General features: G+C 32.5%; 3 protein-coding genes across 6 annotated transcripts; 1 reads left to right on the top strand and 2 right to left on the bottom strand.

The window, feature by feature from the left end:
• The first annotated feature begins 1564 nt into the window (after positions 1 to 1564).
• LOC146899586 (F-box/LRR-repeat protein At1g06630-like) lies at positions 1565 to 23669 on the top strand. Of its 3 annotated transcripts, none has more exons than XM_085735917.1 (5): positions 1565 to 2079; positions 3095 to 3527; positions 3626 to 3775; positions 3870 to 4158; positions 23358 to 23669. In XM_085735917.1, exons 1-4 carry the CDS (start codon positions 1586 to 1588, stop codon positions 4155 to 4157), a joined length of 1365 nt encoding a protein of 454 aa, XP_085592043.1. In that variant the 5' UTR covers positions 1565 to 1585; the 3' UTR covers position 4158; positions 23358 to 23669. The 3 variants fall into 3 exon arrangements, with proteins under 3 accessions (XP_085592043.1, XP_085592045.1, XP_085592042.1); XM_085735919.1 differs by lacking the exon at positions 23358 to 23669 and adding an exon at positions 14994 to 15286; XM_085735916.1 differs by lacking the exon at positions 23358 to 23669 and adding an exon at positions 6542 to 6834.
• Positions 7349 to 11259, bottom strand: LOC146899587 (FBD-associated F-box protein At5g60610-like). Of its 2 annotated transcripts, XR_015022957.1 has the most exons (6): positions 10123 to 11259; positions 9355 to 9805; positions 9081 to 9245; positions 8938 to 8994; positions 8709 to 8842; positions 7349 to 7769 (listed from the first exon to the last, which is right to left on the bottom strand). XR_015022957.1 is itself a non-coding variant. In XM_085735915.1 (5 exons), exons 1-4 carry the CDS (start codon positions 10611 to 10613, stop codon positions 8716 to 8718), a joined length of 1386 nt encoding a protein of 461 aa, XP_085592041.1. In that variant the 5' UTR covers positions 10614 to 11259; the 3' UTR covers positions 7349 to 7769; positions 8709 to 8715. The 2 variants fall into 2 exon arrangements, 1 of the variants encoding a protein (XP_085592041.1); XM_085735915.1 differs by having other exon boundaries at positions 8709 to 8994.
• LOC146899588 (F-box/FBD/LRR-repeat protein At1g16930-like) lies at positions 16627 to 20435 on the bottom strand. The gene is made up of 5 exons (XM_085735914.1): positions 19584 to 20435; positions 18993 to 19443; positions 18713 to 18880; positions 18341 to 18626; positions 16627 to 16782 (listed from the first exon to the last, which is right to left on the bottom strand). Exons 1-4 carry the CDS (start codon positions 20081 to 20083, stop codon positions 18348 to 18350), a joined length of 1398 nt encoding a protein of 465 aa, XP_085592040.1. The 5' UTR covers positions 20084 to 20435; the 3' UTR covers positions 16627 to 16782; positions 18341 to 18347.
• Positions 23670 to 27007: the final 3338 nt, after the last annotated feature.

The following is a 27007-nucleotide window of genomic DNA, read 5'->3' on the forward strand; positions in this document are numbered from 1 at the left end:
ACTAAACTTACAAGGTCGCTATTTTATAGGGACTAGAAACATAATTAACCCATATTAAAACATTAAATCAAACTCATAAGTCACATGACATTATTTGATTTATTTATTTGTTGGAATCATTTTTTGCGCGCGCACACACATATATATTATTGTTATAATTTTGAACAATAACTATTATTGTTTTTAGTTAAAAAGATAATCTTTTTTTAAGTTAAAATATTATACAAAATCGCTGATGTTACCTCTAAAAAAGAATCACTGCTATTAAGGCTCTGTTTGGTAAAAAGAAGCCATAAGCTAGCTGATAGCTGATAAGCTAGCTGATAGCTGAAAAGCTAGCTGATAGCTGGTAGCTGATAGCTGATAGCTTATAGCTGAAAAGCTCGCTAATTAAAAATAATGTGTTTGGTAAAATTAGCTGTTATAAATATAAAATGACCTAAAAGTACATGACAATTTAATTTAAAAAAAAAATCAAAATTATGTCAAAAAAAATATAACCTTTGAAAATATTTATTCATCAAAATCTATGAAAGTCACGTATTGTCTTTGGTCCCTTCTTCATACATGAAATTAAACATTCTATAATGCTAAATTTGAAAAAGAATAAATTCGATCATATACATTTAAGTGACTAAATTATCATTTCACAAATCTAAAGAACTATACTAGACTTTGTGTATCTTAAAAACATTGATTTAAAAGAGAAAAAGAAATGACAAAAATTTACTTCCTTTAAGAAATTTGGCCGAAAAGGAAAACAATGAAACGTGAGTGAGTGGTGAGTAGTGGGACAGTTGCTTTTGTTTACAGAAGGGTACAAAAGTAATAAAAGTAAAATAATAAGGTTATTATTGGAAGAAAATGTAAAAAGCTATCAGCTATAAGCTAAAAAGCTACTTGAAATAACTTCTCAAAAAAAGCTATAAGCTCGTGAAAAAAGCTTGTTACCAAACACATCACGTTTTCATCCAACGAGCTTATAAGCTAGTCCAACAAGCTTTAAGCTAGCTTTTTTTGTTTACCAAACACAGCCTAAATTATTTTTTTATTGACCAAAAAAAATTAAATGTTTTTAAATAATTTTTTACATATATATTATTTGATTGTAATAATCGAGCTATTAGAGCATCCACAATGAAGACTCTCATCTATGAGGTCTTAAATGGGTCCCACATTGACACATCACTTTTTGATAATTTTTTAATAATAGTATCTAATAGGTACTCAACCACTCCAATGGAGACCCTCTAACAAAAGGTCTAATTGAGTCCTACCAATATTATTTATTTAATACACTATCTATTTTAATACACTTTTTAATTATTATTTTAATAAAAAAGTGATGTGGACTCATTTAAGAATGAGGTCTTAATTTAGACATTGCATCTTTTAAGACCCTCAATTTTTTTTTCACAATGGGAGTACCTATTAGATACCAGATCTTAAATGTTTAAGACTCTCTCGTCGTGGATGCTCTCAGACTTTCAGGTTAGAAGAAAAGAAAAAGTGGAATCCGAAGAAAAGAAAAAGTGGAATCCGAAACTGGCTTAGAAGAGGTACCGTTGAAGTCACTGAAACCGCGATGGCGGAGTCAATCCTCAAACTCCAAAAAGCAGAAGAACAAAACGACGTCGTCATCGGTGATATCATAAGCACCTTACCAGACTCTATACTCTGCCACATCCTTTCATTCCTCTCAACCAAAACCTCCGTATCAACAATCTCTCTCGTTTCTCGCCGCTGGCGCCATCTCTGGAAGCATCTTCAATCATTCAACTTCTCCGACTCCGACTCCAATTGTTACTGCGAACACCCGCAACAACTCTTCAAAACCTTTGCATCCTTCGTCAACACCGTCTTCGCCCTCCGCGAATCCCGCGACATTCGAAAGCTGCGTCTCAAATGTGGCATTGCAGATGATGACATGTTTCTGGCTAATTGCATTGATATGTGGCTCAATGCTGTTAATGGACCCCACCTTGTTGATCTGTCTCTCACCGTTTTTAACTGTCATGGTTACACTAACTTCCTCTTCCCTTCTTCTCTCTTCAACTGCTCCAACCTCGTCTCTCTCAGGTATCTTAATTTATAGCTTATATCATACTAGATTTTTTTATCACTATCACATTATGAATTTGTTTGGTAAAAACTAGGGAATAGCTGATAAGTTACATTGTAGCGGATAGTTAATAAGTTAGCTTGTAGCTGATAGCTGATAAGCGGAGCTAGCTTATAGTTGATAGCGTATATGTTAGATGATTGAATTTGTAGTGTTCGGTAAAATTAGTGATTGAGCTAGCTTATAATTATGAAGAGGACATGAATAAGATATATTTAATTAATATTTAATTTTTTCAATTAAGATTATAGGGGTAAAATTGGAATGAAATATGATAAGCGTAAGCTTTAAGCTATAAGCTAATTCAAGTAGCTTATAAAAAAAATGGTGTAAGCTAGTAAAAATAAGCTATAAGTTCATGAGAAAGTGACATTTACCAAACGGGTCTTTTCGAGTCAAATAAGCTTACAAGACATAAGCTATATGCTGAATAAAGTGCCTTGCCAAACAAACCCTATATTTGCTAGATGTTTTTCGGATCACTATCTAGCATAGACAGTTCACATTAATTGTATCCTGGTTCCACTTCGACGACCGACGGATGTAGTTACATTCAAATATGACTTTAATTTATATAGTGTATAAAAGTTTCACACATACATCCAATGATGTGTTGCCAATCACTTAATGAATTAAAAACACGTGACTTGTCACACCTCATTAATTGATGTGGCAAGGCAACACATCATTTGATGCGCATGTAAAACTTTTGTAAGCTCACAGTGTATATAAATTAAACTTTTCAAATATTTCATTTTGTTAAATTATTACCGCTGTCTGCGGTAGTATCAATGTTGTATCTGTTGTCTATAACATAGGTAGATTATCATTTTTTAAAGGTGGAGATGAAAAGTGAAATCAGTAATATACCAAAATTATCATGTAATGCAGTTCTCGTTATATTTTTAATTGACATGTAAAATTTTTTAGAATGCTTATTTATATAATAGCATATCTTTTGAAACACTGCAGTCTTGACGGTGCAATCTATTTGAAGGTTCAAGATTCTTCCGTTTATTTTCCATCACTGAAGATGCTGAAACTCCACCATGTCCTTTTGGACTCAATTGTTGCCCTTCTCTCTGGCTGCCCCATGCTCGAAACTTTTGATATTGACTTTATCACCACATCTTTTACCGATGGTGTACCACCACCTCCCCCCAAGAGTTTGAAATTTACCAATAACAATTTCACTTGGACTTACATTGAAGTAGATTCCTGTTATCCCGACATAGGAATTACATTGGCCGTCCTTGACAACTTGCAGAGCGTGGTGGAATCATATCTTGACGTCTTTTCCCCATCTGAAAATAAATTTGTTGACCCTATTCTCTACAACCTCCGAACTAGAGATATATATGAAGAAAGAGAAACATTTATGCGGCTGCGTCATTCGACATCAAAGGTGAAGTTTTTACTGTTATTTTTGGTTTATAGTTTATATGTATGTAGTTTTATTATAATATTGAATCATCACTTGTTGTTGTTGTTGTGTACAAGCAGTGGCCACCTCACACCGCAGTTTTAAATCATCCAGAATTTTGCAATTTACATCATCTAAAGTTGATTCTACCCTGCTTTAACTCGAATCTTTTGCTCAACATGCTTGAGAAATGCCATATGCTTCAAGTTCTCATAAGTCAGAGCAATAAGGTTTGTCTAGTTTTTGAGTTTAATTGAATCAATCTTTGGTCTGTCTATGTATCTATCTTAACACACAAATATATTTTTGCCTTGTTTCTGGTAGGAGGAACCATCACCTTTAAGAACATGGGAGCCACAGTCAACAACAGTTCCAAAATGTCTTGAATCTCACCTGACTTATGTTCAAATAGAAGGATATCAAGGATTTGAAGATGAGCTGGCATTTGCTGAATATATTTTGCAGAACGGACTTGTTTTGAAGACAATGCTTATTTTTGTTGATATTTCAATGGACATAACAAAAAAGTATTGTTCTCTCAAAAGATTAGCCGATGTACCAAGGGGCTCTGTCACATGCAAACTTAAATTCGACGCAGCCGTGTCTCCTTAAGGTGCAAACTCTCATCATCTCCTTTTTATTTTGCTTACTGAATTAATAATGATCAAGACTTGTTTAGTCTGCACAATAAGATGTGTTACATTATAGTGAGTCCGTTAGCTTTTTTGTTGGGTTGTTAGTTACTCCCTCCGTCCCGGAATATCTGAGCCAGTTTGGTTTTTCACACAGATTAAGAAAAATGTATAAATAAAGGGCAAAGTGGAATATATTGAATTGGGAATGATGAAAGTAGTATTAATTAGAGTTATATTGTATTGGGAATGATGAAAGTTGTATTGAAAATTGAAATGGCTCAGTTATTTTGGGACACTTTTTTTTAGTAAATGGGTCAGATATTCTGGGACGGAGGGAGTAGGTTAGATTGTGAATGAGGTGGCTAGGGTCTAATAATGTCTCATTTCATCATCTGATTAAATTGATGGATTTTCTATATAACCTAAAATAGAAGAAAATTTTATCAAGTTTTACAAATATTGGAGAAAACAAGCCACCTATCTGTGAAATAAATAAACTTTTTATGTTCATGAATCATTTAAAAAATTCCTCCTCACCATATTTCTTTACTATTTGCCTTTTCAAGTACTAGTTAAAAATATTATGTGATTTTAGTTGGTACAACCATATTTTATTATACAAATGAATTTCAGAAATTAAATGATATTGTATGATATTTTTGTCATAGACCAAGTCTTATGGTAGAGATAGTCCGACTACATAATGAGAAGTATACTCATTTTTATGGAAGCGTTTTTTTTATTTTTATTATCATAGAACCTTTAGTATGCAAGCATATTCTTTTTTTGGTTAAAATGAGAAGCATATGCCTTTTCTTCCTTTATGGCTTTTTTTATTTCTTCGTTTTTGGAGTTTCTGCATTAGTTTTTGCATGTATGGTTTGTCAGTTTCTGCATAACAAAATCGAAGAATTTAACTCTTTGTTATGTATTATATAACAAAACTCTTGGTTTTTTTAAGACGTGCCGATATCTTAACTTTTGGCTAAAGCAGGGCCGTCTTAACAAATTTGTTGGCCCTGTTCAAATTTTTAAGGATTCACAAAAAATTTAAATTTTGGGCCCCAAAAACCTAAATAAGACACTAAAAAGAAAATTATTAACAAAAATCACCTTAGTGGGAGTTGAACCCACAACCACAAACATAACCAAAAATAACCCAAAGTAGGCGCGCCACTGAAGCTCTGTGTTTTATTTGAAATTTTATTCGCGCTAAAGATATATAAATACTAATTAAGTGCCTAACATATAAAAAAAAATATGTTTCGGGCCCCAAAAAAATCGAGGCCCGGTGGCATAGCCCAGCCTCGACGGGCTATGGGCCGGCCCTGGGCTAAAGTAATTGTCATATTCTCCTACCCCTATTGCACTGGGTACCATACCAGTTCCTAACATATGCGTACTAAATTGATGATGATCAACACTGGGTTTAGTCTGCAAAATTAGATGTGTTGCACGATAATAAGTATGTTAACTATTTCTGTTGGTTTGCTAATTTTGGAGTGGCCTTGGGTATTGGCTTATATTTCATATCTATTGGTTTTTGGAAAAGTTGCCGATACTACTAAGTTATTGTGCTTGAGATTTTGAGGTGTAAACCGGAAATATGCTACACATTTTAATCACAAGAATTTGATTCCCTTTACTGAGCCTTGGTCATGGTAGTCATTCCAGTTCTGGACATGAATCATCATAATGCTAGGTTTATATTTAATACTAATTTTTAATGTTCATAGAATAAATACTAGTAAATCAATTTCGCGAATCCAACATTTGACCTTTTCCCTTCTCTTCCCCCCCTCCTCCCTCTCCTGTATGCTTTGAATTTGAAGGTATCCCTGAAAGTATGTTATCAATTACTTGATGTTTACTATTCTTATGTATACCATTTAATGTTTTTGCTTGCTTAGAATGTCATTATCATCTATATATGTTATGCAGCTTTCTACCTCTTTTGTAAGAGTAATCAACTGATTATTGAAAGAGGGGTATTGTAATCTTTTTTCCCCTTTAATAGAGGGCTATTTTATCAGCCTTTTTCCAACTAAATTTGTTACATATGCTGCTTCCATTCATAACTTGCTTCTTTAGTTTAGGTTATTAGATAACTTCACAGATTTAAAATAATCACATATTGCCAAATGGTATGCTTAGCCAGACCTGATTATGGATTGAAAGTACATTAATTACTGATGGTAAATTTATGTTGCTGTAAAGTTGTGTAGATTAGTCGTTTGAGAATTAGGCTTAGTTATTATTTCTTTAGTTTTCATTGTTTTTTTTTTTTATCTAGTTTAGTGTTCATTGTTTGGAATAAGCTTGATGGAGTTTGAATAACTTTATTTCACTTTATGTTGGCAGTGCGCTTTTCTGGCTTCATTAAAAAGGTGACATCAGGAGCAAAACCTATAAATATGAATTTTTCAATTCAGCAAGTTCACAAGTCTCTGGAAGAGGCAAATACTATGTTTTACTCTTGGCCTATTGAAAGACTTCTTGAAATTGTTTGATATTATTTTAGAACAGTCGATTAGAATGACACAATGTATCTTATTTGTCACCTTTAAGTATGTGTTTTCTAGTTAACTGATTACAGTGGCACAATGTAGACATGACTTTTCATAAAAGCAAAATTGTGAGATAATTTGTTGAGATGGATGGTGAAGTCTCTCATTGGTTTATGATATAGACAATAGACATTTATGAGTTGTGTAGTTATGTATATGAGCATTGACCCTAAAAATATGTTAAAAGAGTATGAGACACGACTAAATCATAAGACATATCAACTATGAAGCATGTGTGTATAAAACCTGACACGAGTATGAGACACGACTAACGTCTGAAATTGTGTAAAAATGATTTTGATTAATGCTGTTATAAGTACTTAGTTGATTTAGTTTAATTTTACTTCGTTAAAATTTGTAAAACAGAATTTGACTAGTCATCTAGCTGGTGGCACGAATGAATGCTGGCTTTATGACCATTTGTTGTTCAAGTCATTGTTAAAATCATTTCTATATACATTTCTATAATATTTAGGGTAGATATATTGATGAACACTGCATAAACATTGTGTGTATAAGACGACTAATTATGCGATTAAGAGGTTTCCACAATTCATTGCATATCCTCCAAATTGGGTGCATAAAAAGGAGGAGACACTGGTAAGGGATGAAATGGATTCTAGTATTCCATACCAATCAATTCCATTACGTTTTATCACATTCCATCAATAAGCTCAGAGAAATTGTCAATTTGATGTGATCAAAGACTCAAAATATGCAGAATAGATATTGTATGCGCCTTAAAATTCTTTTGATGCAATTTTACTAACTTAACTCAATTGTGGAAGATGATATTGCTCCACAACCTTACTGAGTTATAGTGACTCTTAAGCAAGTCTTTCGAGATGACATAAACAATTTTCAATTACGGCGCTGTTCTACACAATATAAAGCATAACATAAGAAACAAGTACACTGCCAAAACATTAAGCTCACAAAGTTTGAAATTCCATCAAATTTGTAACCAACAAGGAAGATCGAATAACCAGAATGTGCAAATGCCAAATCTACACTGATTTATCCTGCAACATAAACTTAACATTAGTAATTCACGTAACTTAAATCCAGACATAAATATGGTTTATCAAGAAAAAAGGACATAATCAGTTTTACCAAATCAAATCATGTCATTTAGCATTATATAACAACTCAAATCTGTTAAGTTATCCAATGACCAAAACTAAATATGTAAGTTGAGAATGGCATTGACTTAGTTGGAAAATATAATCTGACTACAATCCCTATTAACGAAAAAAAAAAAAACTCTTTCTTACAAGAACAAAACATTAAAACAGCTAAATTACATTTTCAGCACCTAAACCAGCAAAAAATATATAGAAGTATGGCTCAGATGGTTTTGAAATGGAACACAACATCTAGTTGCGTGAATTTAAATTTCGTACTCATAACTTGCAAGAAATGGTTGTCGATTATCCATAAGACAAAATCTACATGGATGAATAACATTGATGACAATGAGATTTTAAGCTTCACAAAAAATTAAACAGAAATATGCATAAGCATAAGTAGGCAATACATTAACACGCAACACTAAGATTTCTACAAGAGCTTATGCACATTCTAAGCAATACTGTCTACATCAAGAGGGAATTATTTTAATAAATCCTAACAAAATGTAAGTGATAAGCAACTGCTCCCTATTAGTTAGCAGAAATAGGAGAGCCATAGAGGATGAAACTTGTTCAATGGCAACCACATCATAATATTACTTCCTAAATAAAATACATTTGTAGAAAAAATTTATCCCTTTCCCATAAGACGGTAATACTACCGTAAATAAATTGAGTTAAATGCAACCAAAACACGAAGAAAAAAAACAGGCCTACTTAACGGTTGAAAATGCGGTGACATGTATGAAAAAGGGAAACTAATTGTGCGAACTAAACATAATTTTTTTTATTCAAAAAGCAGCATAGAATAGAGATGATGAGAGTTCTCACCTATAACTTAGTCAAATTTAACTTGGCAGACAGTAGATCCCCTTGGCATATTCGAAAATTTTCTGCGATAGTTGTACTTTGCATGCTTCTTCGTTTCATTCGACAAAAAACCAGAAATAAGCATTGTCTTCAAAACAAGTCCATACTGCAAAACATAACTAGCAAATTCTTTCTCATGCCAATGTCCTATATATCCTTTAAAGTGAATATAGGTCAAGTGGGATACTAGACAATTAGGAACACTTTTCGGCTTTTCCGTGAGACTATATTTAACTCGTGATTTATCCTGTAGGAAACAAATTACAACTCACCAAATAATCAAACAAAAACACACACCCACACTAAAGCTTAAGTTAAACTCTATTTACGAACCTTGTCATACTGAATTATGAGAGCTTGAAGTATAGGACATTTCTGAAGCACGTCGTACAGAAAAGGGTCGAAAGTGGGAAGAATGAGCTCTAGATGCAGTAAACAGCGAAATTCCGAAAAGTGCATTTTCGAAAAATCTATAATACGTTGACTACCTGATAATCTCTTTTGGTACGTACACAACAACAACAAGAGGAGATACGAGAATTAGCACAAATTTTTTAAATATATAATGGAATATATAATACACAAGGATAATGAAAATTTCACTCACCATTGCTGCATAACAACGAAACACTAGACGTTTAATGCCAGAGAGAGCTTGGAGGAGTGTGAGTAAAGGGTCAACAGATTCACTTTCAGAAGAGGAGAGTACATCAAGATATGCTTCCTCCACGTTGTGCAAGTTCCCAATAGAAGCGGCATTGCCAAATGTGATATTGGTGAGGCTAAGGTACTTGAGACCAGGTGCGTCAATCTCAAGACAAACTTCAATGTCATTCTCTATAGTAAATTTAAAACTTTTCAAGGAAGATGGGACCCTAAGCTTGGCCGAAGATTCGGTTGAAAAGGAGAGTTCCAAAGTTTCTAAGATTGGACAGGCAGAGAGAAGGATATCAACGGAATTGACATCCACATTACCAATTTCTAGTTGTAGTGTCTTCAATGATGGTAAACAAACGCGCGAAGATCGTTCCAATTCCACAAAGATTTCACCGTAGAGACTGTGTACATTACACAAATCTTATTATCATAATTTATTATGTCACATTTTAATTTAAACAAGAATAACTGTGCAAATAATAAGTAAAAAAATGACTGAAATATATTTGTAGTCTCTAAATTAACTTCATGTTTACTAATTTTATTTCTAAGCCCTACTCACTTTTTAGAAAACTAAAACAAAGTAAATTTTGTAAATACCAGTATAATAATAGAATAAGCAGCCATTCTGTAAGTGAATGTCCAAGAATTGTGTTGAATATATGTATCAACGTTACAAAACATTACTCTTCAGAAAGGGTGACAAAAAATTGTTTACCTGATGGAGAGAAGGTTAGTGCATGATAGGACTGCCAGAGGGAGTTGGAAGCCCTGATCTTCATATGAGAAGAGAGCGAGATGCAACTCCTCAAGGCTGGGCCCAACAGCGGTGTGAATCCATGTGTCAACAGAGCGTTCGACGAAGTTGTCATGCTGGGATTGGCCACAAGAGAGACTCATCTTCCGAATGTCGCGGGTCCTTCGTAGAGAGAGGACGGCATTGACGAATATGGCAAAGTCTTTGAAATGTTCGGCCTCGCCGTCGACATTGGGGTAGTATTCATCGTAGAAATCAAAAGCTTGGAGATGTTTCCAGAGATGAAGATACCTATGAGACACAAGGCTCATTGTACACACAGATGTTTTTGTGGGAAGGAAGGAAAGTATGTGGCACAAGAGAGAGTCTGGCAGACTGCTTAATCTGTCTTTGTTGGTGTTACTGTCTTGCTCATCATTTTCTTCTTCTCTTTGCTTTGAACTTTCCACCATTATAGATTTTCAGACTTTCTCTTAGTAAATCTCTTTCTACTGTATTATGTACGTTTGTTACTTAATCAGAAAGAGTTAATCAGAAATGATAAATGAACACAGTTTTTTACTGTTCATATATACATCTTTTTTTTTACTTTCCATGCTACTCCTTGTCACTGTTTCTCTGTAGATTACTCGCCGGCGACGCTCGAATGCCGCCACCGTGACAGACACTGGTCGTGAAACAAATTATAGTGGTGAGGGCGGCGTGATGGAGTGGTGGAGGTGAAGACGAAGGGTGTGATGGTGAGGACGGGGGTGGTGATTGATAAGAACAATGGTGGTGGTAACTGATGAGGAGGGTGAGGTGGTGAGGTCGGCGGTGGTGAGGTCGGTGGTGGTGAAGACTGTGGTTGAAGTGAGAGAGATGAAAATAGATCCGGGAAGAGAAGAAGAACTCTTACTTAATATACTCTCTGCACTTTCTGCTTTCCATTTTCAGTCATTATTTATAGGCTTAATACATTTCCCGGTTCCTTAATTTTATTTTTTCAGTTTCGTCCTTTAACTATAAAGTGTTTTAATTTGTTTCCATAAATCTTCAACCGTTTTACTATTTGGGTTATATCCGTTGGTATTTAACTTTAAATGTCTAAGGTGAACCAACTTACTTTATTTGTGGTCCACCATGGAACTTATTAAACCTTTTATTTTTAACGGTTTGAATAAAATATTTATGAATAAAATAATAATTTTGTAAAAAAAAGAGGTGAAGAGGGCTACACTTTTGATTGAACCGTAAATTTGACATTTTTTGGAGAGATGAAGGGGGAAGATTTCCATGGAGAATTGAAAGGTTAGTGTCAAGCTTAAGTTTTTTTTTTTTATGAATAAAATAATAATTTTGTAAAAAATAGAGGTGAAGGGGGCTACACTTTTGATTGAACCGTAAATTTGACATTTTTTGGAGAGATGAAGGGGGAAGATTTCCATGGAGAATTGAAATGTTAGTGTCAAGCTTCAGTTTTATTTATAGGCTTAATACATTCCCCTCCCCGATTCCTTAACTTATTTATTTTCTCAGTTTCGTCCTTTAACTATAAAGTGTTTTAATTTGGTTCCATAAATCTTCAGTCGTTTACTATTTGGGTTATATCCGTTGGTTTTTAACTTTAAATGTCTAAGGTGAACCAACTTACTTTATATGTGGTCCACCATGGACCTTATTAAACCTTTTATTTTTAACGGTTTGAATAAAATATTTATGAATAAAATAGTAATTTTGTAAAAAAAAGAGGTGAAGGGGGCTACACTTTTGATTGAACCGTAAATTTGAGATTTTTTGGAGAGATGAAGGATTTCCATGGAGAATTGAAAGGTTAGTGCCAAGCTTAAGTTTTATTTTTTTTTTATGAATAAAATAATAATTTTGTAAAAAAATAGAGGTGAAGGGGCTACATTTTTGATTGAACCGTAAATTTGAGATTTTTTGGAGAGATGAAGGAGGAAGATTTCCATGGAGAATTGAAAGGTTAGTGTCAAGCTTAAGTTTTATTTTTTTTATGAATAAAATAATAATTTTTAAAAAAATAGAGGTGAAGGGGGCTACACTTTTGATTGAACCGTAAATTTGACATTTTTTGGAGGGATGAAGGGGGAAGATTTCCATGGAGAATTGAAAGGTTAGTGTCAAGCTTAAGTTTTATTTTTTTTATGAATAAAATAATAATTTTGTAAAAAATAATAGAGGTAAAGGGGGCTACATTTTTTATTGAACCGTAAATTTGAGATTTTTTGGAGAGATGAAGGGGGAAAATTTCCATGGAGAATTGAAAGGTTAGTGTCAAGGTTAAGTTTTTTTTTTTTTTTATGAATAAAATAATAATTTTGTAAAAAAAAGAGGTGAAGGGGGCTACACTTTTGATTGAACCGTAAATTTGACATTTTTTGGAGAGATGAAGGGGGAAGATTTCCATGGAGAATTGAAAGGTTAGTGTCAAGCTTAAGTTTTATTTTTTTTCTTCCCTAATAACATTTCATAGAAACATCTTCTCTATTTGTCAAAAAAAAAAAAAAATCTTCTCTAATAAATTTCTTTTTTAGGATGTAGAGACGTTGAAGACCAAGAGTTGTTGTGCTTTAATTTAAATTTTATTTTATGGAATATTTTATTCATAAACATAATGTTATGTTGTGCTATAATTAATAAATCCCACTATAATATCCATGTAAAAAAACGTATGAACTTATCAAATTCTAATACAAAGTTAAGACAATAATTAAATTAAAAGGAACAAATTAAAGAGAAAAGATAGAGACATTAAACAGAAGGAGCCGAAGGAGTATATATAAGGAAGTGGCGGTTCTAGCAGGAGTAATGGGGAGCTCACTCAACCTCTCTTTTTTCTCTCAAATCCTATCATCCTTTGTCATTTTTATTTTGAGCTCTAACTTTTAGACTCCATTGATGCATTTTTATATTCATTGATTATTTTTTTGCGAGGAATATTCATTGTATAATTTTTAAATTTGAATTTGTTGATTTGTAGAGGTGAAAAGGAAAAGAGGTGGCTACACTTTTGATTGGACCGTAAAATTTGAGATTTTTTGGGGAGATAAAGGCGGAAGGTTTCAACCGAAAATGAGGCCATGTATTTGATCTAAACATATACTCGAGGAGAGGATTAAACATTCTTCTTACTTTTTTTTTTTTGAAGGAAAACATTCTTCTTACTTATCGGCATACTTCTCAACTCTTTTAACCTAACTCCCTAGGCAATCTTATACATATTTGTTTGTATTCGGATCTATATATATTTTGCAAATTTGGCGTACGAGTGCATCTTTGCTCATTAGTGTATTCAGATCTTTTTGTGCTTATTCGCATCCATGTGATTTAACAAGGTCTCATGTAAACTCTAGTTAATCATGAACACCATTTTAGTAGATATTAGTCAAAAAAACAATTTAATAGATATGTGTATGTCATTGTTCTCAACTTTTATCAACTCGTTTTATTTTGCATAACAGTTCATCAACAATCTTGTCAGAAAGATAAAAAAAATCAATTGTATTAGAAATTAATATTTATTTATTTATTTATTTTTATCTACTTTTATTTATTCAAAAAACCAATCTAAATATCTAACTATCTATCTATCTATCTATACTACACACACTGTATTGTATATTAAACTTGGGTTATTCTATTGTATATTAAACTTGGGTTATTCTTGAGTTAGCATTGTAATGATATGGCACCTTTAGAAAGAGCTTTTCTTAAGCAAGAAATATGTTTATGTATCACTTTAAAAAAAAAAAAAAAAAACTTTTTCATTTGTAGTGAAAAGTAAAGAGGTGCACCAATCTATCTTCTATACTATACTAAATTGAATTCTAAATTTTAGTTAACATTAAACTTGCGTTGTGTCTATGTGGCACCTCTAAAAATCTTCACCCTTTCTTAAATGTTTGTCACCTTTCATATTCTAAATCTTTCAGATTCATATGTTATATATAACCTCCATAATATAAATTTAATATCTAATGATACTAACTCCTAATAAAAAAGTTTAGAGCCTTTAATAAAAAACTCCTAAAAAAATTGTCATAAAAAAGGTGTCCATCTATACATCAATTCTATAATATTCCTTTTCTTTTTTGTTTTGCGTAACCGTTCATCAGCAATCTTTTCAAAAAAGAAAAAAATCAATTGTATTAGAAATTAATATTTATTTATTTATTTATTTTTATCTACTTTTATTTATTCAAAAAACCAATCTAAATATCTAACTATCTATCTATACTACACACACTATGTTGGATATTAAACTTGGGTTATTCTTGAGTTAGCATTGTAATGATGTGGCACCTTTAGAAAATCTTTTTTTAAGCAAGAAATAAGCTTATGTATCACTTCTAAATAAAAAACACCTTTCTTGAATATATACTTGCCACCTTTCTTTTATTATATTTCTTTCAATAATTAATTCTCAAATACATGAGTTATACGCCATTCTAAAAATTTAATATCTAATGAGAAAACTAAAAAATTGATATATTTACTAGATTTATGAAAACTGCCGAGCAATGGCACAAGAGAAAACCACCATCATTTAGTATTTTCTATTAGCAAAAAAAGAGTTGAAAAAATTAAATGATATTGTATGATATTTTTGTCATAGACTAAGTCTTATGGTAGAGATAGTCCGACTACATAATCAGAAGTATATTTATTTTTATGGAAGCATTTTTTTTATTTTTATTATCATAGAACCTTTATTATGCAAGCATATTCTTTTTTTGGTTAAAATGAGAAGCATATGCCTTTTCTTCCTTTATGGCTTTTTTTATTTCTTCGTTTTTGGAGTTTCTGCATTAGTTTTTGCATGTTGGCAGTGCGCTTTTCTGGCTTCATTAAAAAGGTCACATCAGGAGCAAAACTTATAAATATGGATTTTTCAATTCAGCAAGTTCACAAGTCTCTGGAAGAGGCAAATACTATGTTTTACTCTTGGCCTATTGAAAGACTTCTTGAAATTGTTTGATATTATTTTAGAACAGTCGATTAGAATGACACAATGTATCTTATTTGTCACCTTTAAGTATGTGTTTTCTAGTTAACTGATTACAGTGGCACAATGTAGACATGACTTTTCATATAAGCAAAATTGTGAGATAATTTGTTGAAATGGATGGTGAAGTCTCTCATTGGTTTATGATATAGACAATAGACATTTATGAGTTGTGTAGTTATGTATATATGAGCATTGACCCTAAAAATATGTCAAAAGAGTTACACCAAATCATGACCTTTGATTTTAATACTAATTAATGGTTGTTATTAATAACTAATAATTTCTACGGTAAGATTTTTCTACACCGTCTCCCCAAACACCCATGTATTAAAAAAGAGACATGACTAAATCATACTCCCTCCGGTCCTTATTATAAGAAAAAGTTGACTTTTTAAGTTCATTGTATAAGTGATGTATCTAGTCTATATTTATAACAAGATACATTAATTATTCTATGAACCAAAAAAGTCAATTGTTTCTTATAATAAGGACCAGAGGGAGTAAGACATATCAACTATGAAGTATGTATGTGGATGCAAGACCTGACACGAGTATGAGACACGACTAATGTCTGAAATTGTGTAAAAATGATTTAATTTTACTTCGTTAAAATTTGTAAAACAGAATTTGAATAGTCATCTAGCTGGTGGCACTAATGAATGCTGGCTTTATGACCATTTGTTGTTCAAGTCATTGTTAAAATCATTTCTATATACATTTCTATAATGTTTAGGGTAGATATGTTGATGAACACTGCATAAACATTGGGTGTACAAGACGACTAATTATGCGATTAAGAGGTTTCCACAATTCATTGCATATCCTCCAAATTGGGTGCATAAAAAGGAGGAGACACTGGTAAGGGATGAAATGGATTCTAGTATTCCATACCAATCAATTCCATTACGTTTTATCACATTCCATCAATAAGCTCAGAGAAAATGTCAATTTGATGTGATCAAAGACTCAAAATATGCAGAATATATATTGTATGGGCCTTAAAATTCTTTTGATGCAATTTTACTAACTTAACTCAATTGTGGAAGATGATATTGCTCCACAACCTTACTGAGTTATAGTGACTCTTGAGCAAGTCTTTCGAGATGACATAAACAATTTTCAATTACGGCGCTGTTCTACACAATATAAAGCATAACATAAGCAAATGGGGGAATTAGTCACTTTAGTCCCTGAATGGGGAACGATTCGTCAATTTAGTCCCTGAATGCAGATAAATTGCAAAATAGTCCCTGAATGTAGACTTTGTTAGTCAATTTAGTCCCTGAATGCAGTCTCCGTTAGTCAATTTAGTCCCTGAATGTAGACTTCGTTAGTCACTTTAGTCCCTGAAATTGACCATGCAGGGACTGTTTTGCATATTATCTGCATTCAGGGACTAAATTGACGAATCGTTCCCCATTCAGGGACTAAAGTGACTAATTCCCCTAAGCAAATGGTTGCAAAAGACTTGAGCCTTGATAAAATGCAAAATACAGAAGTACACTGCCAAAACATTAAGCTCGCAAAGTTTGAAATTCCATCAAATTTGTAACCAACAAGGAACATCGAATAACCAGAATGTGCAAATGCCAAATCTACACTGATTTATCCTGCAACATAAACTTAACATTAGTAATTCACGTAACTTAAATCCAGACATAAATATGGTTTATCAAGAAAAAAGGACAGAATCAGTTTTACCAAATCAAATCATGTCATTTAGCATTATATAACAACTCAAATATGTTAAGTTATCCAATGACCAAAACTAAATATGTAAGTTGAGAATGGCATTGACTTAGTTGGAAAACATAATCTGACTACAATCCCTATTAACAGAAAATAAAAAAAATAAAAATAAAAACTCTTTCTTACAAGAACAGAACATTAAAACAGCTAAATTACATTTTCAGCACCTAAACCAGCAAAAAAATATATAGAAGTATGGCTCAGATGGTTTTGAAATGGAACACAACATCTAGTTGCGTGAACTTAAATTTCGTACTCATAACTTGCAAGAAATGGTCGATTATCCATAAGACAAAATCTACACAGATGAATAACATTGATGACAATGAGATTTTAAGCTTCACAAAAAATTTAAACAGAAATATGCATAAGCATAAGTAAGCAATACATTAACACGCAACACTAAGATTTCTACAAGAGCTTATGCACATTCTAAGCAATACTGTCTACATCAAGAGGGAATTATTTTAAAAAATCCTAACAAAATGTAAGTGATAAGCAATAACCCCCCCTGTTAGTTAGCAGAAATATGAGAGCCATAGATGATGAAACTTGTTCTGACTTGTGTTAGTGACGTTATAAGGATGGTGTGGGGAAGAGTAAGGAATATCTTATAAGGATGGTGAAGGAAAGTCAGGTCCTCTACGATAAATAACTCGTGTAATTCTTTTAGATAATCAGTAAAGATCAGTCTATATTTTCATTCATTTCTATCATTTGAACCGATCTCTATAGTAAGATTTGGTCAATGGCAACCACATCATAATATAACTTCCTAAATAAAATACATTTGTAGAAAGTATAAAATATAAAATATGGTTGAACCCACAAGTTAAAAATTCTTATCTGATACATGAACATAAAAAATTTATCCCTTTCCCATAAGATGGTAATACTACCGTAAATAAATTGAGTTAAATGCAACCAAAACACGAGGAAAAAAAACTGGCCTACTTTTTAAGTTTTTCAATAACCTTAAAGGTGAGCAGTGGTGCCCCCAAACACATATTTTCTACTATTATTACAAACAAACAAAAAAAAGCTCACAATGCAAAATTACTAAGTTAATTCACAATAAATCGCATGAAATCGGGAGGAAAAAAAATCCTTCAAAGTTAGTAAGCATGTAAATGTCTTAATTGTCCATGCTCTTAAAATTTGAATACAAGCATGGATACAAGGGTAGAACTAGAATAATTAGGTTTAGCAGAGAGGCAAATCTGAATTAGGATTAATTATGAGAATATAACTAGATCATAGAAAAATAAGATACATTGAAGGGTATACATTGCAATTCCACCAAAATTAACGGTTGAAAATGTGGTGACATGTATGAAAAAGGGAAACTAATTGTGCAAACCAAACATAATTTTTTTTATTCAAAAAGCAGCATAGAATAGAGATGATGAGAGTTCTCACCTATAACTTAGTCAAATTTAACTTGGCAGACAGTAGATCCCCTTGGCATATTCGTAAATTTTCTGCGATAGTTGTACTTTGCATGCTTCTTGGTTTCATTCGACAAAAAACCAGAAATAAGCATTGTCTTCAAAACAAGTCCATACTGCAAAACATAACTAGCAAATTCTTTCTCATGCCAATGTCCTATATATCCTTTAAAGTGAATATAGGTCAAGTGGGATACTAGACAATTAGGAACACTTTTCGGCTTTTCCGTGAGACTATATTTAACTCGTGATGTATCCTGCAGGAAACAAATTACAACTCACCAAATAATTAAACAAAAACACACACCCACACTTAAGCTTAAGTTAAACTCTATTTACGAACCTTGTCATTATGAATTATGAGAGCTTGAAGTATAGGACATTTCTGAAGCACGTCGTACAGAAAAGGGTCGACAGTGGGAAAAATGAGCTCTAGATGTAGTAAACAGCGAAATTCCGAAAAGTGCATTTTCGAAAAATCTATAATAGGTTCAGTACCTAATAATCTCCTCTTTTGGTACATACACAACAACAACAACAAGTGGAGATACGAGAATTAGCACAAATTTTTTAAATATATAATGGAATATATAATACACAAGGATAATGAAAATTTCACTCACCTTTGCTGCATAACAACGAAACACTAGACGTTTAATGCCAGAGAGAGCTTGGAGGAGAGTGAGGAAAGGGTCAACAGATTCACTTTCAGAAGAGGAGAGTACATCAAGATATGCTTCCTCCACGTTGTGCAAGTTCCCAATAGAAGTGGCATTGCCAAATGTGATATTGTTGAGGCTAAGGTACTTGAGACCAGGTGTGTCAATCTCAAGACAAACTTCAGTGTCATTCTCTATAGTAAATTTAAAACTTTTCAAGGAAGATGGGACCCTAAGCTTGGCCGAAGATTCGGTTGAAAAGGAAAGTTCCAAAGTTTCTAAGATTGGACAAGCAGAGAGAAGGATATCAACGGAATTCACATCCACGTTACCAATTTCTAGTTGTAGTGTCTTCAATGATGGTAAACAAACGCGCGAAGATTGTTCCAATTCCACAAATATTTCACCATAGAGACTGTGTACGTTAACAAATCTTCATTTATTATGTCACATTTTAATTTAAACAAGAATAACTGTGCAAATAATAACTGTACAAAAAGGTAAAGATTGAAAATGGCATGCAAATAGAAGATTGTTTGACAAAAGATTTGTTACCTGATGGAGAGGAGGTTAGTGCATGATAGGACCGGGAGAGGGAGTTTGAAGCCGTCACCCTCAGACGTGAAGAGAGCGAGATGAAGATCCTCAAGGTGGGGCCCAACGGCGGTGCGGATCCACGTGTCAACAGAGCGTTCAGTGAAGAAATCAAGTCCATATTGGCCGCAAGAGAGACGCATCTTCCGAATGTCGCGGGTACTTCGCATAGAGAGGACGCCGTTGACGAATATGGCAAAGTCTTTGAAATTTTCGGCCTCTCTATCGCAATCGGGGTAATACACATCGTAGAAATCAAAAGCTTGGAGATGTTTCCAGAGATGAAGATACCTGTGAGAAACAAGACTCATTGTACACACAGATGTTTCTGTGGGAAGGAAGGAAAGTATATGACATAAGAGAGAGTCTGGCAGACTGCTTAATCTGTCTGTGTTGGTGTTACTGCCTTGACCATCGTCTTCTTCTTCCCCTGGTTTTCTTCGTTTTGAACTTTCCGCCATTTTAGATTTTCAGATTTTCTCTTCGTAAATCACTTTCTACTGTATTATGTATTTTTTTTGTTACTCGTCTGAGATTGAAGGCGCAATGAAACGACGGATGTGGTGGATGACGGCGACGGTGGTGAGGACGGCGTGTTCAGATCTGAAGGATTGGAGCTCGAAGACGATGGTGGTGAGGGCGGCGTGATGGAGTGGTGGAGGTGAAGACGAAGGTGTGATGGTGAGGACGGTGGTGGTGGTGACTGAAAAGAATGGTGGTGGTGGTGGTGATTGGTGAGATGAGGTGAGGTGGTGAGGTCGGTGGTCGGTGGTGGTGGTGAAGACTGTAGTTGAGAGAGATGAAAATAGATACGGGAAGAGAAGAAGAGGAAGGAAGGAAGAAAAAGGGAATAAGGGGGTGAAAATACCAAGTTGCCCCTATATTTAAAATTATACTCCATCCGATCCTATTTATAAGAGAAACTTGAGTCAACAAAAGTTGATGTATCTAGTTAAAAATTCAATCTAAATACATTAACTTTTGTTGACTAACTTTTTCTTATAAATAGAACCGGATGAAGAATTATTGTTTTGTCATAGGGTAGGATATTTGTCTAAAAAAATGTGTTTTTTTGTAGTGTTGAAAAAATGTGTTTAGTTATCCTAACTCTTTCCATTTTCACTCGTTATTTATATATTAGGGCTGGAAATGAGTCGAGTCGAGTCGAACCGAACATATTTGAGTTCGACTCGATTTGCTAAGATTTGGTTCGGTTCGAAACTCGACTCGAGTTTGAGACGAACTTTTTTTCTAACTTGAGTTCAGCTCATTTAAAGTTCATGATCAACTCTGTTTAGCTCGTTCAGTTCAACTCGTTTGCTCAAATTGTATCTTTCAAAAGCTTTTTATCGAAAAGAAAAAAAAAGCTTTTTTTTTTGGTGAAAAATATATGTCTTGGACCTTTAAAAAAACAAAAGTATAATTTAAATAAAACAAGTGTATAAAGAAACAAAAAAATATTGTGAGAGAGAAAGAAGAAAGACACTTGTGACATTGTGGTTGGCCAATGTCACCAACCACAATGTCACCCAAATGCTACCCTTATTTTTGTTCACATGTTTGTTTAAATGCTTTGTGAAGGTATTAACTTTGTTTTCCTCTCTCTAGTATTACAATTATCGTTGATTTTTATTTAAATTAGTAATAATTTCTATGAAAAAAGTGCATAATTATTAAAGTGTTATGAACATATCTATTAGTGGATGTCCATCCATTATCCTTCCACTTGATTGTAACTTCCACTAGTGAGTGGATTGTAATGTGATCATTCATGTGTCCTATAAATAGGACCTACATTACAAATTTTGCAATTTACATCATCTAAAGTTGATTCTACCCTGCTTTATCTCGAATCTTTTGCTCAACATGCTTGAGAAATGCCATATGCTTCAAGTTCTCATAATTCAGAGCAATAAGGTTTGTCTAGTTTTTGAGTTTAATTGAATCAATCTTTGGTATGTCTATGTATCCATGTATGTATCTATCTAACCACACAAATATATTTTTGCCTTGTTTATGGTAGGAGGAACCATCACCTTTAAGAACATGGGAGCCACAGTCAACAACGGTTCCGAAATGTCTTGAATCTCACCTGACTTATGTTCACATAGAAGGATATCAAGGATTTGAAGATGAGCTCAGAATGGACTTGTTTTGAAGACAATGCTTATTTTTGTTGATATTTCAATGGACATAACAAAAAAGTATTGTTCTCTCAAAAGGTTAGCCGATATACCAAGGGGCTCTGTCACATGCAAACTTAAATTCAACGCAGCTGTGTCTCCTTAAGGTGCAAACTCTCATCATCTCCTTTTTATTCTTCTTACTGAATTAATAATGATCAAGACTGGTTTAGTCTGCACAATAAGATGTGTTACATTAAAGTAAGTCCATTAGCTTTTTTGTGGGTTGTTGGTTAGGGTAGATAGTGAATGAGGTGGCTAGGGTCTAATAATGTCTCATTTCATCATCGGTTCAATATGGTTCCTTGTGACAATTTCTCTTAAACTTCAAGCTTCCTTTTTCATTTCATTTCTCGATTTTGTGATTTCCAACAAAATTAGACGTACCTCGTGTTCATGCTTTTTACATGCATGTCACTGGCGGTAACCACATTTTCAACTTTATTGTGGATGAACTGTGGTATTCCATACCCCCATAGTATCCGATCTTTATTTGATCTAGTTAGTTTCTCATTATAACACCTAATTGGGATGGGGCCTCTGTACTAAACTAAGTTTCTTATTAAACAATGCTTGTTTAGGATTTCAAGCTTTGCAAGATTTAATTTATTAAGTTGAAGAAAATGATGGCCTAACTTGCTTACTAAAATTCAAGCAAAAACTTATGCATTCCATGCAACTTAGTGATATTTGGCTGTATAATCTTGTTATTATTTCTACCAATTCCAAATCTTCGTTTAATTGAGGCATTGATGTTCACTTTGATGAATTCACATCACCTTTGTCAATGGAGCAAGTTTATGTTATAATTTGGTTTTGATCTTTGTATTCATGAAATTGATGGATTTTCTCGAAAACCTAAAATAGAAGAAAATTTTATCAAGTTTTACAAATATTGGAGAAAACAAGCCACCTATCTGTAAAATAAATAAACTTTTTATGTTCATGAATCATTTAAAAAATTCCTTCTCTCCATATTTCTTAATTTTTTGTGTTTTCAAGTACTGGTTAAAATTATTATGCGATTTTAGTTGGTCCAACCATATTTTATTGTACAAATGAATATCGGAAATTAGATGCCGTTGTAAGAAGAGTAGATCAAATGGAGGAGAGACATGTTAAAAGAGGTAGAGGAAGACCTAAGAAAACCATTCGAGAAACCATTATAAAAGATTTAGACGTCAATGGGTTGGATCCAAATATGGTTTTTGATAGAACACTATGACGTCATTTGATCCATGTAGCCGACCCCACTTAGTGGGATAAGGCTTGGTTGTTGTTGTTGTTGAATATCAGAAATTAAATGATAATGTATGATGTTTTTGTCATAGACTAAGTCTTTACCGTAGAGGTAGTCCGACTACATAATGAGAATTGAGAAGTATATTCATTTTTATGGAAGCATGTTTTTCTTTATCATACAACCTTTATCATGGAAGCATATGCCTTTTTTTGGTCATAGACTGAGTATCTTTACTGCTCTAATCTGTTATCAGTTATGTTAATCATGGGTTAGATAAGTTTGCTAAGGTAGTTTTATTTTTCTTTGCAGCTCGCCGGACGGTGGAAAAATGCAAGAGCAGGAGAGAGAATGGGATTGCTTCTGTCCATGTTGTGTACTAAAGTAAAGTTGTACCTGAGTATGGTGTGGATAATTCTGTATTTCTGGATAACTATGTGATTTTGTGTCATACGCCATAAACGTTAACACCTCATGGATTAAAAGATTGCAATCGATGTTGAGATGTGTGTGTGTGTGTTTTTTTTTTTAATTAGTGAAGAGAAACTTTTTTTTTTTTGAAGGATGAACCTTATTATTAATAGACGTAACACTAATGATATTTTATAACTATTTCATATGTGATTTGAATTTTGTTTCTTAATATTGGAAGGTTGAGTTCTTATCTGGGACCTGACATCTCATAAACATATTAAGATCGTTTTATGTCACGATAGAAGACAATGATTTTTTTTAAGTTAAATTTGATCAGTTAAACTCCAAGGGAAAACTAAGGGAAAACTCTATAGTTTATATCTTTTGTTGGGGATTTTCAAAACCAAGTCAACCTAATAGAAAATCGTAAATTGATCGAACTCAAATTGATCGTAAATTGATCGTATAGTTTCACTGAACCGTATGGTTCAATTTAGTTTTTGGTTTGCCACCTAAATCAAACCAAATGATCACTTAATTATGAGTATTAAATCAGAAATCAACCAAAACACTCTTCACATCTCTTATTACTTAAAGTTAAGCAGTAAGCAATATTTTGCCCTAGATTTACCCTAATTTCTCTGCTTAATTTTACTATATTAATCTTATCTCTTATATTATCTCTTATTACTTAAAGTTAACCCGTAAGCAATATTTTGCCTTAGATTTACCCTAATTTCACTGCTTAAATTTACTATATTAACCCTATCTCTTCTATTGTCTCTTATTACTTAAAGTTAACCCGTAAGCAATATTTTGCCCTAGATTTACCCTAATTTCTCTACTTAATTTTACTATATTAACCCTATCTGTTCTATTATCTCTTATTACTTAAAGTTAACCCGTAAGCAATATTTTGCCCTAGATTTACCCTAATTTATCTGCTTAATTTTACTATATTAATCCTATCTCTTATTAATAAAGCTTTACCCGTCTCGCTATTACTTAAAGCTTAACCCGTCTTGCTATTATGTTAGTCAAATTATGTTCCTAATTTCAATGATAATCACATTTATTTTTCATTTCAATTAAAAGATCAAAATATGTGTCGGGTCGATGTCATGTTACCATATCAAGGTCGATATCATGGACATAATATGATATGGTACAGTAACAATGTCTATGATAATTAATATTATGAATTTAATTAGAACAATTATGACATTCAAATAAACTATTTTGTTACATGTTACTGTCAAATATTACCTTCGATATGACCCGTGCGATAGCACGAGTCGATGATCTAGTGTTCATTAATAACACTTTGAACCCCTCTCTCTCTCACACACATCGATTCTCTCTCTTTCTCTCTCACACATTGATTGAGAAAAGTGAGTTGTGCTATTTTCATCTATATCATCCCATAGTTTTAGATTTCTACTATTCGAAAGGCTCCAAAGTGTTGTACATCACATGCTAAGTTTAACTTGGGACATATTATTAACAACTTTAAAAAAGAGATCAACAATTCCATCGGCAGTTAATTTAAAAAAGAGATTAAACAATTCTATCGGCTGTAAATTGACATGTAGTTTTAACGATTCCCATAATCCAATAGATTTTCAAGTTTCTATTGCAACCGAACAAGAGACAAAGAAGTGCCATAAATTTTCCCCACACGTTTACAATTTAGAGAACAAAGTACCTTTTAGAACCAAATAAATCTCTTAGCATTCTCCAAATGATTTTTTTTTACCACCGATGGAACTTCCAAATTCCATACTAAGGACCAATCACCATGAGAATGTAAATGTGAGGTGTCAATTAATTTATCTACAACAATTTTATATGCATATTTTATTGTGAACATACCTCTTGCATCAGACCACCAACTTAAAGTATTTTCAAGAAACAAATCTTACAACAGAACAACAAGAGTTTGTAAAACTTGTCACGACCCAATCTCATGTCATGACCGACGCACAGGTTAACACTGACCGTCATATAATTAGCCTGGCAGGCCTAATAACTACTCCCTCTGTTTCAAAATATAAGCAAAATTCACTTTTTAGGTTCATTCATTTAATTATGTATGTGGTCCATATTATGAACCACATACATCATTAAATGAATGAACCTAAAAAGTGAATTTTGCTTATATTTTGAAACGGAAGGAGTATACTAAATACACCTTTCTAAAATATTGAAATAAAACAAAATTGTGAGTCATAAGAAACCAATGAGAGTATGATAACCAAAGTGGACAAGAAAAATTTCACGGGTTTTTATTTTCACAATTTTCCTTTAAACTAAAAATTTCATCATTTGAAAACTCATTTATGCTTATAAGAATGCAACATCCAAGATAACACTAATATGAATCAATAGTTAGTCGTACACAAAGTTCTAGAACACATCCAGAATCGAAAATAATAATAAACTAGTAAAATATCCGTGCGGAACCCGTGCCTCCGCACGGGTACCCAATGTTGGTGTGAATGATTTCTATAATTTTGGAATTTTTTATATGCAAGTTTAAATAATAACAATAATATCAATTTATATAATTTTTCTCCTAAACTTATATAATTTTAGAAAATGTTTGTAAACTTGTCATGTGTATAATAATCATTTTGAAAATTTAATAGTGATAACTTATCTCGTGTTAAATAATAACTTTATAATATGTATTATTAATGATTTGTCACGTGTATAATAATTATTTTAAAATTTATATATAATAATAATAATAATAATAATAATAATAATTTTATTTTAAAATTTTATAAAATGTATCAGCGATTACTTGTCTCGTGTATAACATTTTTTTTAAAATTTATATCAATGACAACATGGCCCGTGTATTACAATTACTTTAAATATTTTATCAAAGAGAACTTGTCATGTATTTAGTGGCGACTCAACCCGTGTATAATAATTATTTTAAAATTTGTATTTATGACGACTTGTCCCGTGTATAATAATAATTTTAAAATTTTTAGCAGCGACAATTTTTTAAGTGTATAATAATTATTTTAAAAATTTATCAGTGACAACATGTCATGTGTACAATTATTAATTTTAACTTTTTAGAAGCAACAACTTATCCCTTTCTTGTATTGTGTAGACTTTTTTATATTGTATAGATTTTTAGCAACGACAATTTTTCAAGTCCATAATAATTATCGAGTTATATAATTTTATAATATGTTTGCCAACTTGTCATGTGTATAGTCCTCGTGAGCTTAGCTCAGTTGGTAAGAACAATGCATAATTATTTTAAACATTTATTAGTGGCATCATGTTCCGTGTATAATTATTATTTTTAACCTTTTAGTAGTGACAACTTATCCCTTATATTGTATAGAATTTTTTATATTGAATAGATTTTCAGCAACGACAGTTTTTCAACTGTATAATAATTATCGACAAATTTTTTTTTTGCTTCTCTCTATAGCTCCTTGTGTAGGAAAGTAAAATTGTTTGGTTATATATAATTTTATTTTAGCTATTTCAAAAAAAAAATCGACTTATATAATTTTAGAATA

This window comes from Medicago sativa, chromosome 8 (assembly GCF_051527215.1).
Source record: "Medicago sativa cultivar Bolivia chromosome 8, Bolivia_mono, whole genome shotgun sequence".
NCBI lineage: Eukaryota > Viridiplantae > Streptophyta > Magnoliopsida > Fabales > Fabaceae > Medicago > Medicago sativa.